Genomic DNA, 16212 nt, shown 5'->3' with positions numbered 1-16212 from the left:
CTAGGAAATGATTGGCAATTGTTTCCATCAAACATTCCTTCCTTTGCTTTTTGTCTGGTAGCATGATGGCCCTCTTGGATCTCATAGTCTGCCAGATCTTTAGTCTCTTTTCCATCTCTGAGTCCCGAGCCAAGCTCTGAGTTTGAGTAACTGGACTCAGAACTCTCACATGCATGTAAGATTGCATATAAGCCAGTCCTTTCTCTTTTATCCAGGGCATTGTCAGAAAGATCTCTTTGGAACCCACGCATTTTCCAGGATCTGAGAATGGACTGCTTCCTGCCCTGTAGCTAATGCTCCAATGAGCCCCAAAGGAACACAAATTGAGAAGAAGCTTGCAGCTCAGCTGAGCAGAACAATACAGCTCGTTATGGACTATGTATGATAATAAGGGGTGAAAAGATGTCATGAATTGGGTCACTACACTTATTACTTCATGCAAACAAATACTTGTACTTTTCCACCTCTCTCCCCCTCCATCACCTTCCCTGCCACACTATGAGAAAAATCTCTTCATACAGAGATAGGATGTGGAAAGTGAATCCCAGCTCCTCAGCAAACACGTGACTGTTCTCCACAGGAGAAACTACCCACCTGAGTTTTTGTCGGGCAGTCGGTTTATCCTCCACACAATGGAGTTGAAGGCATGCTCATATTTGGCAGTTCCCAGAGTTACTCTCATGACAGGCTCGGAGCCCGAGATACTAGTTGAGCCAAAACTTGCTCCCCGGTTCACTTTGGCTTTCAAAGACTTTTCCCCCAGGACACTTTCCCTTCGGAAGTTTTTCACCCACTCACTAGGCACTGGGTAACGAACCATTACATTCTCACAGGGAACCTGAGTGAGGGGGTCGCGGTTAGAGGAGAAGCCGGTTGACATCCTCAGCCAGCTCTGCACCTCCACCTCTGCCCCGTTGATGCTGGCTGCCGTCCTGAGGGTGAAGGGCAAAGTCTTTTCAGCAAACACGGTCCTGAACCGCATTAGTTCAAACCGGCATGCATCCAAAGGGTTGAACAGAATAACACGAGAGCTGTTGAAGACCTCCTCGTCCACACACCCATGGAAGCGGCACTCATGGAGCTTGATCCACTTGCTGGTGGTGGTGGGCATGATGTCCTGTCGAGAAACAATCTCATTGCCTTTGATGAGGATATCATTGAGGCCCAAGCGACACTCTGCCAACCCAGAGAGAAAACTCAGGATATGGATCCGAGTCAAGACATGGTGCTGGAGGATCTGGTTTTCGCCTTTGCTCACAATACCGGTGAATTCATCTCTGACATCCACCGTAATCTCTTCTTCCAGGTAGTTCAAGCCAACAGTGCTCAAGTCCATTGACAAGACAGGCAGATCCATGAGACGGTCCTGAACTGCGCGGATGAAGCTCAGGAAGTCGTCGTAATTGGTGGTGCCCAGCTTAATCACTTGCTCCCGCTCTGCGGTGTGGGTCACAGCGGGTTTGGGCTGGTATTTCTTCTTCTCCTTGTAAGTGACACGATCTATCCGCAAACTGTGGATCCTCCCATTCTCGTCGTAGTTTTGAAGCCGGGGTTCTGAAACGTCATGGCAGATCTCCAGCTTGAACTCACGGAATGGTTTTTCTAGGCCCTGTTCATAATATAGCTGCAGGAAACCACTGTCAGTCAGTTTGATGTAGATTGGTCCCCAGTGCCTGGAGGACATGATGTTTTTCTTCTCAGGGATCCTCAGCATCATTGACCACCCATCCCTGGGCTGGGACACAGCTGACCCAGGCAGGTGAGCGTCCAGTTGAACCCAGGCTGCTGGGTCATCGTCAGGTAGTGTTGTGCTGCCCAAGTGATCAGGGTCATCAATTTGGAGTTGTTTGAGTTTTTCCACAGCATCAGAGTGGGATTGAGTTTTGCTAGAATCATCAAAACTGATGGCATCCTGGTAGATGACAATGAGAGAATCTCTTTGGCTTTTGCCAGTGGTACTGGAAATGGAACTATTTTGGGAACGCCGCTCCTGTTCCTCAAAGAAAGCACTGAATGGGTTGATAGGGGAGGGCTCGACATCCTGTAGAGTCTCATTCAGGAAGGGATTGGTTGCCCTCCACGGCGGTGCCTCAGTTATGGAAGGTGGGCGGTTCAAGGAGGAAATGTCCAGCTTCTGAGCTTTGGAGAAGTTCATCAACGTACTCTTGGGACGGTCCCTCTTAAATGACCGGGTTGAGTTATAAGGTATGTCTGAGGTCACAGATGCAGAAGGTGGTGGTGTACTTGGCTTCAAAGGGGAGGTGACGGGTGGCAAAGTGCAGTGGACTTCATTGTCATCAAAAGTGACCCAGCTGGGGAAGCGCGCAGAAGTCACTGGAGGGGCAGGGTGCCCGTTCATGGCTGGCCTGCTGGCCTGCCAGCTAATGGTTTCCACCTCTACTTCTTCATCTTCCTGGAGGGAGGAGGAATTGTCTACAAGGAAAAAGAGAACCATTCAGGACGTCTGGAGTTATGAGAACCTAAAGCAGGGGAATAAGGGGCAGTTTGAGTTTTATTTAGAACCCCAGTAAATGCCAAAGCGACTTATTCCTATCTCAAGTGCATGGCATGGATGCAGACCTCAGAATTTTGTAATGAGCACACCAGAAGGACCATGACATGAAATGCATTGGGTATACAAGGCTATCAAAACAGAAGCACTAACTAGAAAGACCAAGGCCTCGAACAGATGTTTTCTGTACTTAGCTCTGAAGTATGTATCATTAATATTTAAACACTGAAAATGACTTTCTATGTAAAATGATAACAATTGACCTCATTAAGACAAGATATAATTGCAAACAATAGAGTGAAAAGAATTCTAGCCTAATTGTGGTCAATACACATTAAAGACAATGTTAACATCCTTAATATGCATGTAATAAGCTCATACAAGTGAATAAGAAAAACATCAAACTCCAATATGAAGGGACATAAAGAGATGTCTCATGAAAGAAACTTAATTGTCAAATAAGCACATGGAAAATATCCAATCTCACCAAGAGTAAGAAAAGTTAAAATTAAGCCAAAAAAGCAGTGATTTTTAAAAGTTTTTATCATTTAGTGAAAAGGACAGGCTCCATGATAGAACACTAAATACATTCCCACCTTCTTTTTTTTTTTTTTTTGGTCATAGGGCTTGAACTCTGGGCCTGAGCACTGTCCTTCAGCTTTTCAGCTCAAGGCTAGTGCTCTACCACTTGAGCTACAGTGCCACTTCTGGTGTTCTGGTAGTTTATTGGAGATAAGAGTCTCATGGAGTTTCCTGCCCTAGCTGGCTTTGAACTGCAATCCTCAGATTGCAGCCTCCTGAGTAGCTAGGATTACAGGCGTGAGCCACTGGCACCGCCCCCCGCCCCCCCCCCCCCACCTTCTGTGAGCCTAAATTGCTATAAACACTCTGAAGAGCTGGTGGCAGTTTCCACTGATGGTCTCACAAATACTCATCAACAATGGCTTAGCAATTCTACCCCAAGGGAACAAATCCAAATTCAAGTTGGAAGAACTTAGCATTATTTGTCATAGAGAAAATAAAAGGAATGATTTTAAACACTCAACAACTGGGTGAATAAACTCCAAGAAACGGAAACAAGAGGTTTTTCTAGTGTACCATTTGCAGTTTGCTCGGTTTCTTTCTTTTTTTTTTTTTTATGTTCCAAATGTGATGGGTTTATTTAAAAATATGGAATGCTTCACCAATTTGCGTGTCATTCTTGCGCATCATGCGATGAGTACATTCTTATTTCTTTTTTTATCCTTTTATTGTAAAGGTAATGAAGATCATGCTGATCTTCTCTGTATCCTTCCAATTTTAGTATATGTGCTGCCGAAATGAGCACTGCTCGGTTTTTCTCTCTCTCTCTTTTCCTTCCTTCCTTCCTTCCTTCCTTCCTTCCTTCCTTCCTTCCTTCCTTCCTTCCTTCCTTCTTTCCTTCCTTCCTTCCTTCCTTCCTTCCTTCCTTCCTCTCTGTCTGTCTCTGTCTGTCTCTCTGTCTGTCTGTCTCTCCCCTTTAGTTTATCTATTCCTTGTTGTCACCGTGCTTGATTTCTGTACCCTTTGTCTTATATAAGTTTATTTGATTTGGAAGGGGAATCACAGAAACGGAGGGACAAAGTGATACGCACTAGACACTATGTTGGAAATGAACTTTACAACTTGGAAGGGAGGGAAGGAAGAATGAGATAAAATGAGGGAGGAGGTAACACTGTTCGAAAAGAAATGAACTCATTACCTTACTTATGTAACTGTAACTGTAACCCCCCCCCCCCACATCACCTTTTCTTTAATATATATTTTTATTGTAAAGATATTGTAAAAGAGGTTACAGTTACATGAGTTGTACATTACCTTTACAATAAAAGGATAAAAAAAGAAATAAGAATGTACTCAAAAAAAAAAAAAGCTGGTGCTGGTGGCTCTCGCCTGTAATCCTCGCTACTCAGGAGGCTGAGATCTGAGGATCCCGGTTCAAAGCCAGCCGGAGCAGGAAAGTCCGTGAGACTCTTATCTCCAATAAACCACCAGAAAAGCAGAAATGGTGTGGTTCAAGTAGTAGAAAGCTCACCTTGAGCTGAAGAGCTAAGGGACAGGGCCCAGACCCAGAGTTCAAGCCCCACAACTCACAAAAACAAACAAAAAAACAAAAACCCTTAGGGACAGTGTCTAGGCCCTGAGTCCAGACCTCACAATGGGCACAAAAAATAAAAATTAAAAAAAAATTGAGGCATATAGTAAAATAAGTCCCAGACACTAAAATGTTTACAAGTTTAGAATAACATAAGAACAATGTTATAATGATGATATGATAACAATCTCATGATACCACCTCTTTTTTACCCTAAAATTTCCATCTTGGGTTTTACTTATTTTATGATAAAAAAAAAAAAAAAAGCAACAGAGTCTTGAATCTTGATGAGGAACAATCCAAACAGTTTTTGGTAGCACAGGGATCTATGTGTCTGCAAGTTGTGGGAAGGAAGGAGGACATGAAGCCTTCAGAAAGCAGGAAGGGAGGGATTCTGATGAAGGCAAGGCACAGGTAAAAGCTGTTTGGTAGACTGTAGATAGTAAAGGTTGATGATTGAGTGGGAAAAGAAACTTTGCTTTGGAGTAGCTCTTTCGCTTTCCTTGTCTTTGGAAGGATGCACATAGGAATCTGTGCCACCCTTTCACCCACCAGGTCCATTGCTGGCCATTTGGAATCAAAGGGCAATGGACATTCAAAGGTTGAGTTTTCTGATTGCCTGGCTCATCCTTCAGGCATACTATACCCAGCTATATCAAACCTGCAATGTCACACAGAATTGCACAGGTAATTATCCATGGATGGAATGGTTGGCTTGTCATCCACTCTTCCAAGAAGTGTATTTAAACAGACAGCAGTTTCCTTGGGAAATGTCTTTGAAAAGGTAAGATGAACACATGAGTACACACATGAGTAGATCCAGATCTATACCAGCAACAATGAGTATACAGTACTTCCTAGATGTACAGCACTGCAAAAGCCTTTCAAAGCACCTTAAAAGTAATAATGAGCCAGGAAATAGTGACTCATGCCTGTATTCCTAGCTACTCAGGAGACTGAGATCTAAGGATCGTGGTTCAAAGCCTGCCCAGGCAGAAAAGCCCATGAGATTCTTAGCTCCAATTAATCACCAAAAAAGCTGAAAGTGGAGCAGTGGCTCAAGTGGTAGAGAGCTAGCCTTGCACACAAAAGCTCAGGGAGAGAACCCAGGTTCTATTGTGCCCAGGACCAGCACACACATATGCACAACAAGTAAAAATGAAAATTCACTTTTCTTTATGTATATGTGATTTATTGTGTGGAAAATGAAAGGAAAGTGATCAAGAAACTATCTAGGTCTATAGTATTTACATTTTATATACTTACTATATTATTATTATTATTATTTAAAGCTAAGAGCAACAACGTAACCCTGAGTAAAATATAGTCACCTCAGTGGAACAGGTGATCAGCCTCCCTAGAGAACTGAGAAAAGCAACTTTCTTTTTTTCAGAATTTAGGCTGGGCACAGTAGTTCAATCCCAGCTAGAGACTGAGGGATCATGATTAGAGACCAGTACAGGCATGAACATAAATGAGTCTATAGTTCAACCAATGTCCAGGCATTGTGGTGGCACTTGTCCTTTCCAACTGTAGGGGAAGCAAAATGACGGTTACAGCGGTAAGTGCTTGTCATCCTAGTGCCAAACCAGGAAACACAAATAAGAGGATTGCAGTCCAGGTTGGCTCAAGAATAAAATAAGATCCTGCCTTTTTTCTCCTAGTTATGGGGCTTGACTCAGAGTCTAGGTGCTGCCCCTGAGCTTTATTGCTCAAGGCTAGCACCCTACCACGTGAGCCACAGCTCCACTTCTGGCTTTTTGGGTGGTTAATTGGAGATAAAAGTGTCACAGTCTTTCCTGGCCAGCGTGGCTTTGAAACTATCATTCTCAGATTTCAGTCTCCTGAGCAGCCAGAATTACAGGTATAAGCCAGTGGTACCTGGCAGAGGACTCACGAATCTGTTATTAGTTTATTCTAAGACAAACATGCAACAATGTACAGTGTAGATGTTTATCATGGCAATGTTTGGAGTCCTGAAAAATTGTAAACAACCTAAATGCTCAACAATGGGAGACTGGTTATATAAATTGTTATATCCTTAAAATGGAATCCCTTGTTGCCATTGAGACAATGCTCTTGATATATGTTTACTCACATGGAAATTGACCAGGACATACTGAATTGAGTGGATAAAAATAAGAACTTTCAATCTGAATTCAGATGGCCTGTGTTTCCATTATATATTGGCAGTTTACTAGTTATGTCACTTTGGGCAATTTTAATTTCCCTGTGCCTCAGTTTTTCCACCAATGGTTTCAGGAAAATATTAAGCACTACTTGGCTGACAAATAATAAAAGTTCAGTGGATGTAAGTTGCTCTTACTACTGATACTGGAAAGCTACATTTATTATACAAAGTATGCACGTGTTAGAAAGTATACAAATGCAATATTTTATAATGCTTTGTTACTGAAAACAAATGTCTTAGATGGAGTAAGAGGCAGATAAAAATTTTAAAATGTTTTCTTTCTTTTAAAAACAATGTTATCTTGGTCACAGGGCAAAACACACCCTTATTCCAATTACAAATTAACCTTAAAGAAAAGACACAAGCAGCTTAACAGCAGTCTGTTGAGAAAGCAGCAATTATATCTTTCCTCACACAGTTATGACCAACTGGTGAGGCCAGTGGTAGCAGCAATGAGGGGAAACAAAAGCCTGGCACATTTTTCCAATAAGAAACAAGCAAAAGCTAATTATCTTGACTACAAAGTTAACTATTACCCACAATTCCATTTTACTGACTCATTAAAATGAAACCTAAACCAAAGATTCAACATTTGTTTAATTACTATCTCTTCCACTTCCTACATCCAAATTGGTTTGGTGCTATGAGCTGGGTTCCTGCCCAACAAAAGTCATCTGTGAAGATTAGGTTCTCCTGTACCTCAGGGAAAAATTTCAGTTCCTACGAGGTTCCTGGTATTTTTACTAATGCAGACTAAAGAGAATCAGTGAGTTCTTTAATGTTAGACCACAATCTGTTCTAAGTTCTCAAAAATTATACTAAATGAAGTGATTACAATGGCAATTAAGGATGTCAAAAGAAGCTATTTTGCCATCTTCTTTTTCCCATTTGTTAAACTAACTTGTTAAAAGTTATGGAGAGGGCTGGGAATGTGGCTTAGTTGTAGAGTGCTTGCCTAGCTTGCATGAAGCCCAGGGTTCAATTCTTCAGCACTATATAAGCAAAAAAAGCTGGAAGTGGAGCTGTGGCTCAAGTGGAAGAGTGTTAACCTTGAGCAAAAGAAGCTCAGGGACAGTGCCAAGGCCTGAGTTTAAACCCCAGGACTGGCAAAAAATAAACAATGAAATAAATGAAAAAAATAAAAGTTATGGAGAGATATTTGCTGAAACTTACCGGGAGTGGCAAGAATAAATATTCTTAGGTCAACATGAAATGGCAGTCACATTCCAATCAGCCTACTAAAGAGAATATACTGAAATACATGAGACTATGCTTAAAACCTGCAACACAAAAGATAGTTAAATATTTTTAAGGCAATCTGTAAAGTAAAAAAGGAACATAAAACTTTTTTTTTTTTGCCAGTCTTGGTTGAATTCAGAGCCAGGCCGCTGCACCACTTAGCCTTCTACCACTTCAGCCACAGCACTACTTCTGGCTTTTTCTGGGTGGTTTATTGGAGATAAGAATCTTATGGGCTGGGAAGGTGGCTCAGTGGTAGAGCGCTTGCCTTGCATGCATGAGGCCCTGGGTTCCATTCCTCAGTACCACGTAAGCAAAAAGAAAAAAGCTGGAAGTGGCTCTGTGGCTCAAGAGGTAGAGCACTAGCCTTGAGCTGAAGAGCTGAGGGACAGCGCCCAGGCCCAGAGTTCAGGCCCCACGACCGGACCCAAAAAACAAAACAAAACAAAACAAACCAAGAATCTTATGGACTTTTCTGCCTGGATTGGCTTTGAACTGAGATCCTCAGATCTCAGTCTCCTGAGAAACTAGAATTACAGGTGTGAGCCTCCAGTGCCCAGCTTCATAAAACTTTTTTGTGGTTAAAGAGATTTTTTTTTCTTTTGTTCTGGTACTGGGGCTTAACCTCAGAGCTTTATGCTGTTGCTTGTCTTTTTTACTCATGGTTGATTCATGCCTCTAGTCCCAGCTTTTTGCTGCTTAATTGGAGATAAGAGTCTCTCAGATTTGTCTGCGTAAACCATAATCCTCACATCTCAGCCTCCTGTGTAGCTAGGAATATAGGTGTGAGTCTCAGCACAGGCTGCTTGAAAAGACCTTCAACATAGTAAAACTTAACTAGTCTCTTCATTTTGCTGAGCAGACTGTGGCTCAGTGACGCACTCATTTGGATTTTCATTAATTCTGTTGTTTCCTTAACGTTTATTAAGTTAAAATTTACTTTCCCCCATAACTTTTGGAGTTGTCAAGAGTTATCTTTTTTTTTTTTGGTCATGGGTCTTGAACTCTGGGCCTGGGCACTGTCCCTCAGCTCATCAGCTCAAGGCAAACACTCTACCACTTGAGCCACAGCGCCACTTCCCACTTCTGTTTATGTGGTGCTGAGGAATCAAACTCAGGGCTTCCTGCATGCAAGGCAAGCACTCTACCACTGAGCCACCTTCCCAGCCCCAAATGTTATCTTGACATTCAGCTTCTTAGGGGTTTCGTGCAACAGGGAAAAGACATTAATTAAACAATGATTAACATCTATTTATATAGTGAAGTCTTTGAGCAAAAGGTGAGGCAACATTATCCCCTAATGCGCAGGTGAGAAGAGTGCTGGCCTAAAACATGCTGAGAACACAAATAAAAAGCAGAGCCAGTCTGTCCTCATCTGTCTTCAGTGATGTCCAGGAGAGAGAAAGCTTTCATGCCGGCAAAGTTACCTGGTCAGAGATATCCCCAAATCTAAGAGGCGAATGCATCAAACTACCATTTACCATTACTTCCCAGAATCTCTAGGAAGACACTACGTTCTGTTTTCACTTACTGAAGGAATCTATGAAACCATACTGAGCACCATTTCCCATAGAATGGTCCAGTTTGCCTTTCTACTTCTTCCCTAGTTATTAAGACTGGCAAACCCAACACACAGAAGAGCAAGAACCGCCGAGGGATATTCTACTTCTTGCAGGTTGCCGGTGGATACCCTCATATGCCAACCAATACTCAGTCTTTTCTCCCTGGTTCTAAACTTTTGCCTCTGTTTAACCATTGTTCATGTTTTTAAGTTTTTTCTTATGTTCAGATTTTGGACTTGCTATTTTTCTTTTTTTTTTGGGTGGGGGGTCCAGTCGTGGGGCCTGAACTCTGGGTCTGGGCGCTGTCCCTCAGCTCTTCAGCTCAAGGCTAGTGCTCTACCACTTGAGCCACAGCTCCACTTCCAGCTTTTTTCTTTTTGCTTATGTGGTGCTGAGGAATCAAACCCAGGGCCTCAGGCATGCAAGGCAAGCGCTCTACCACTGAGCCACCTTCCCAGCCCCCAGACTTGCTATTTTTCTTGTAACCACTTCAACTGAACTGGGCTTAGTGCCTCCTGACTTAATAGTACTTTTGCTCAAGGATAGCATTCTACCACTTTGTGCCACTTCTGGCTTTCTAGTGGTTAATTGGAGATTAGAATTCATGGACTTTCCTGCCTGGACTGGCTTTGAACCTCGATCCTCAGATCTCAGCCTTCTGAGTAGCTAGGATTACAGGCATGAGCCACAGCACCCAGCCATATGCCTTTTTTTTTTAAATGTCAGTTTCTCACATTATTTTAGATGAGAGCTCCATTCACCAACTTAGAGAGAACTGAGAACTGTACCTGCGCCTAAGCAAGGGGCAAGGATAGATTCTACCATCTATAATAAACTGACAAAGCCAGTATTTGGCTTTATAAATTAGTTTAACATTTTCTGTATCAAAATATTCAATAAGACTAATGATGAGACCCTAACTTGCTTTTTTAATTTTTTTCTTCAGGTCCTGGGGTTTGAATTTAGGGCCTGGGAGCTGTTGGTAAGCTTTTTTGCTCAAGGCTAGTTCTTTGCCATTTGAGTCACCTCTCTACTTTCAATGTTTTGGTGGTTAATTCAAAATAAAAGACTCATGGACTTCCCTCCCTGGGTTGGTTTTGAACCATGATCCTTAGGTCTCAGCCTCCAGAGTAGCTAGGATTACAGACAAGAGTCATCAGCGCTCAGATCCTAACTTGCATTTTAAAATTTATTTTTCATTATCCTAGCAAAAAAAAATTGTTGTTTGCCCATATTCATATGGACTTACCACACAGCAGTACACTGAGTGGTTTCTAGGGTGTGAGTCATTTTCATGCTCTGTGAAGGTCTGCTGATGGATCATTAAACTCTAAGGTATGTGAAGCAGCAGAAAGGGCTCTTGTGTTTCAAGCTTCGAAGAGAAGATCCTATAGGGGAGAATGGTGAGCCTAGTTCTTATGCCCACGAGGTATCAGGACTGAGCTTAAGGAAAAGTACTTCCTGGAGGAGCACTGGCAAATCCTAGAGAAGTGACAGGATTGTAATGTCCATGCTCCAATGAGCAGGACTGACGAGGACTGCCTGCCCACTGTTACAGAAGCCTCACTCACTCCTCCGCACCTCCACGCTCCTTCTCCTGGCTGCCCTGTGGGGATACATCCCAGAAACGGCCTGGGACACACCACACTCGTCAAGTCAAAGTGATTTCTGTATCCCCGAGGGATGGAGAAACAGCCAAGCTTCCACATTTCAGTGAAGGACTAGGGTGAACAATACATCCTAAAGCAGGGTGAGGAGAACTTAACCTCGGTGTTGCACTTGGTCGAGAGTATCAATTTCTAAGAGCCTCTTGGGCTTCTAAAAGCCTCTTGCCATTTGGGCAAACAGGTAAAACTAGGTTTTAGGCAATTACAGGAAGATTCCTAGAGCGATAACTGCAATGAAGAAAGAGCATACTATCTTTACAAGCTGTGTGTGTGTGTGTGTGTGTGTGTGTGTGTGTGTGTGTGTGTGTGTGTGTGTGTGTGTGTGTGTGTGTGTGTGTGTGTGTGTGTGTGTGTGTGTGTGTGTGTGTGTGTGTGTGTGTGTGTGTGTGTGTGTGTGTGTGTGTGTGTGTGTGTGTGTGTGTGTGTGTGTATGCGCACATGCACACGGTGGTCCCAGGGCTTGAACTCAGAACTTTAGTGCTGCATCTAAACTTTTGTGTTCAACTCTAGTATACTACCACTTGAACCACAGCTCCACTTCGGGCTTTTGGTGGTTAATTGGAGGTAAGAGTCTCATGGACTTTCTTGACTGGGCTGGCTTCAAACTACAATCCTCAGATCTCAGCCTCCTGAGTAGCTAGGATTAAAGGTATGAGCTACTGGTACGTGGCTTCACAAGCTCTTGTTTTTTGTTCTCTAAATTGAATTAGTATAAGTTGCTTGTACACTGTGATATTTACACATGATAGGGCACAGAGGAGAGGACCAGACTTACAAATGACTAGCAAACATCCAAGCACAATGGCGAACCTGCTAAGATCCTATCAATCAGTGTATGGGCCTGCAGAGCTGGGGCCCATCATCCTATTTATAAATAACACTTCAATGTCTTTTTTTTTTTTTTGGGTCCGGTTATGGGGCCTGAACTCTGGGCCTGGACACTGTCCCTTAGCTCTTCAACTCAAGGCTAGCGCTCTACCACTTGAGCCACAGCGCCACTTCTGGCTTTTTTCTTTTTGCTTATGTGGTGCTGAGGAATCGAACCCAGGGCCTCATGCATGCAAGGCAAGCACTCTACCACTGAGCCACCTTCCCAGCCCACACTTCAATGTCTTATTTCCACATGTGAGCCATAGACTATATACACCTGGGCACAGACCCATGCCTTCTGATGCTCAGAGTGGAGCTTAGGAATCTCATCTGTCTCTCCTGATTGAAAATACATACTAACTCGGCCCTGGTGGCTCACACCTGTAATCTTAGCTATTCAGGAGGCTGAGATCTGATGATCATAGTTCGAAGCTAGCCCAGGCAGGGAAGTCCATGAAACTCTTATCTCCAATTGGCCATCAGAAAAATGGTGCCAGTGGCTGACGCCTATAATCCTAGCTACTCAGGAGGCTGAGATCTGAGGATTGCAGTTCAAAGCCAGCCCAGGCAGGAACATCCATGAGACTCTTAATTCCAATAAACCACTGAGAAGTGGTGTTGTGGCTCAAGTGGTAGAGCACTCTCCTTAAGCTGAAGAGCTGAGGGACAGCGCCTAGGCCCAGAGTTCAAGCCCCATGACCAACAAAAAAAGCAAACAAAGCAAGCAAGAAAAAGAAAAAGAAAAGAAAAAAGAAGAAAAACAGTGCTGTATCTCAAGTGGTAAAGTGCTAACTTTGAGCATAAAAAGCTTAGGTACAGTGCCTAGGCCCTGAATTCAAGCCCCACCATTGACCAAAAAAAGAAGGTGAAGTACTATAAGGGAACATACTTACTTTAAGTGTACTCAGCAAAATCCTCTATTTCACTGTCCTAAAACAGTTTTAGTAGTGCCACTGTATTATAGAGCACACTGGAAGTTTGATTCTTGTTGAACCCCAGAGATGGGGGGAAGATGGGTCCGTAAATTTAATCAAGGTGCTAGTGGGAGGGGAATTGCCTGGAGTGGGGAAGCTCTCACACATTATTACATAAGCTTGTGGTTTTGTATACTAGGGCTGAAAATAACAGACAGTCTGACTGAGTCTGAATCAAGTCTCACTGACTTCCTCCCCCCCCCCCCCCCCCCGCCCTTTGCTAGGTCATAATCTTGCTTGTTGAAGAAATTGGAGAAACTTGTTGGGGGTGCTAATCTCACCCACAGGAAGGTAAGGGATGCTTCCTATAAACTAAAAGGATCTGAAGATTTTTTTTTCCACTTACATTACCCAAAGCTCATTTTTCTTTAAGTCAGAAACAATAACAACAACAAAACCACGAACAACTTGTGTATACAATAGGCCACTTCTTTCCAATCGAGTTTGGATTTGATAATTTGATTTTATTTTAGTACTTATCTCTCTCTTAGCAAGATCAAAAGAGACATTCTTACAGACTGATGATGGATGCAGTTAATAAAACTATAAATATATTTAGTTAAGAAAATCTTTGAAAAATGGGAAAACATCTGATGCTTAGCATCTCAATAGATTTATTCTAGCCTGTAGAAATCTAGCTGTACTCTCAAATCTCTCAAAGTTTTCAAGTAATTTGTAAAGTTATTCTCAGATGACTCATTTACTCAGCATTCTCCTGACTTGCTACAACATGCTCTTCTTTCAGCATAAATACATGAACATACAAATGCCTCCTAGGTGGACACAGGCTCATAAAGGAAATTCTAGTTTAAGAATGGTTCATATTAATGCTGGGTTGATTTCCTGGCCCCATACTAATCCCCACTACCTGTTAAGGGTCAGGACAAGGCAAAGGAAGATAAACAACGTCTAGAATCAGAATGACCTGGCTCTGCTATATGAATACTCTTACGTTCTTGAGAATGTTACAGTACCTACAATCTGGACTTTTCCTCTTGCCTGGGATCTAAATAAAACAAACACCACTGCTACTCTTCTTTCTAGATTTTTGTTTGTTTGTTTGTTTTGTTTGGTGGTGGGTCTTGAACTCTGGGCCTGGGTGCTATTCCTCAGCTCTTCAGCTCAAGGCTAGCAATCTAGCACTTGAGCCACAGTGCCACTTCTGGTTTTCTGGTGGTTTATTGGAGATAAGAGTCTCATGGGCTTTCCTTCCCCGGGCTGGCTTTGAAATATGATCCTCAGCTCTCAGTCTCCTGAGTAGCTAAGATTACAGGCGTGAAGATTACAGGCGTGAGCCATTGATGCCTGGCTCTAGAATGTTTTAACACTAGGCTTCTGATTCCTGAGAAAATTGTTGTAATTGTTGCCATGACCAGGAATAATGTGGCCTTAACTCAGAAAACCATTCTTTTTATGTCCCTTTCTTAGATACACACCCAGTGCCCAATGAACACACAGTAATGACCACCAGGAGGGGATTCTTATGAGCTCTTGACCTATTTCAGAGGCATTACTAACATTACAGCAAATGTGCCCTTTTCTTCTCCACATCTCCTCTTCCATTTCTCTTCCACTTCTTCCCTTCCTCTTTGCCACTCTTTCCTGTTGCTCTTTTTCTCTCTTTTCTTGAGACAGAGAAGAGAATTCTATCCTTATGAACACACACACAGACACACAGAGCTTCTAATGTCCCTGGCCATGTGTGGAAGACACTAACAAAGCCTATAGATGTTTTTCATCTCTATGCTATTGGGCAGTCCTCTCTGCCACTGACTGTTGCGTCACATGATCTTCTTTAATCAAAGATGAATTCACAAACTGCAAGCAGAAAGTTGAAAAGTACTTGTCCATAGAAGTTTGCCCTTTTTAATTTTTTTAAATTTTTTTTTTTTTTTTTGCTGCGCTTGGACCCCGAGACCATTTTATGTGTGGCCTTCCAGGGGATATGGGGCATTGGAGGATTGACATGGTACCTAACAGGCAACTGACTGCTCACACATGACTGAGTCCCTGGGATAATCTAAGTCACATATAGGGCTTAGAGATCAATCTGATTTGCAGAATCATTTGAGAACAAATAATTTTTTCTTAGGCCACTAAATTTAGGGATGTAAAAGCTGATGTAGCAAATCCCCAAACTCTGAACTTTTCTTTTGATTCTGTAAGCTACTAGATCTTTAGAACAAATTCAATTTGTAATGCCAGCTCCTTAGCAGCTAGACAAGACAAATGAAAAGATTCTTGTGGCAACCTTGGGCAGATACAAATTCCTAGAACCTTCAAACTTGTCTGGTTAATGAGCAAAAATGTTTCAGCTCTTTTGATCCTGTCTACTCTCCTTTTCACATAAGGAGACAGACTGTATTATTATTACCTAAAGAACATAAGATTATGCTACAAACTCTATAAATTTGAGGAAAGTAGGTTGTTTTTTTTTTTTCTCCTCAGAGATTCTAATTGGAAAATTGCCATCAGTGGCCTGTGAACCTAGGAATAACTATGTGGGAAGTAGACAGGCCCAACTGTATTGCCAAGTGGTTGGGACAATGGGCTTTACATTTATATCCTGCCTATAACATTTTCTAGCTTTGTAGCCTTGAGTGAGTTACTTAAACCAATGTGGCCTTAGTTCCCTCAACTGGAAAACAGAAATAATGAAAATATTGGTCCCTTAAGTTGGTTCCAGGACTGTGTTCACACACACACACACACACACACACACACACACACACACACACACACACACACACAGTATATGGAGAGAAAACATATATGATAATTTTTGCATAGAGTCAATATTCTTTTGGGGGAAGATCTTGGAGAGACATCTGGCATTGTGGACCTTTTGATAAAGCATGGAACAGTTGGTTTTGTGTCTATTCTTGGCTCTCCCAAAAGCTATTTTATCAATTACCTCACTATAACAGAATAATCATAAATTCTAGTCAACAGTTGTTTAGAAGCAAATATGAATCAAATCGTGAACACACTTCTGAACGTTCAATAGTGTACAATCACTGTATAGTTAAGTAGGCCTGTAACTACTATTCAAATAGTGAGTTTTAGGTTCCAAATAATTTCTAC

At 42.3% G+C, this 16212-nt stretch overlaps 1 protein-coding gene and 1 pseudogene across 5 annotated transcripts in view; both read right to left on the bottom strand.

Moving 5' to 3' along the window:
• Positions 1 to 16212, bottom strand: part of Ston2 (stonin 2) — a 143680-nt gene that overhangs the window by 15770 nt on the left and 111698 nt on the right. For all 5 annotated transcript variants that reach the window (XM_070028470.1, XM_070028452.1, XM_070028461.1 and 2 more), the window contains one exon: positions 595 to 2433. In XM_070028470.1, the coding sequence (XP_069884571.1) occupies positions 595 to 2433 (1839 nt within the window). The remainder of the gene's footprint in view (positions 1 to 594; positions 2434 to 16212) is intronic.
• LOC138834884 (U6 spliceosomal RNA) lies at positions 3677 to 3839 on the bottom strand (annotated as a pseudogene).

Source organism: Dipodomys merriami, unplaced genomic scaffold (assembly GCF_024711535.1).
Source record: "Dipodomys merriami isolate MVZ:Mamm:240054 unplaced genomic scaffold, mDipMer1.0.p SCAF_1, whole genome shotgun sequence".
In the NCBI taxonomy this organism is placed as follows: Eukaryota; Metazoa; Chordata; class Mammalia; order Rodentia; family Heteromyidae; genus Dipodomys; species Dipodomys merriami.
The sequence above is the reverse complement of the archived record's forward strand: the minus strand, read 5'-3'. Positions and strand labels throughout refer to the sequence as shown.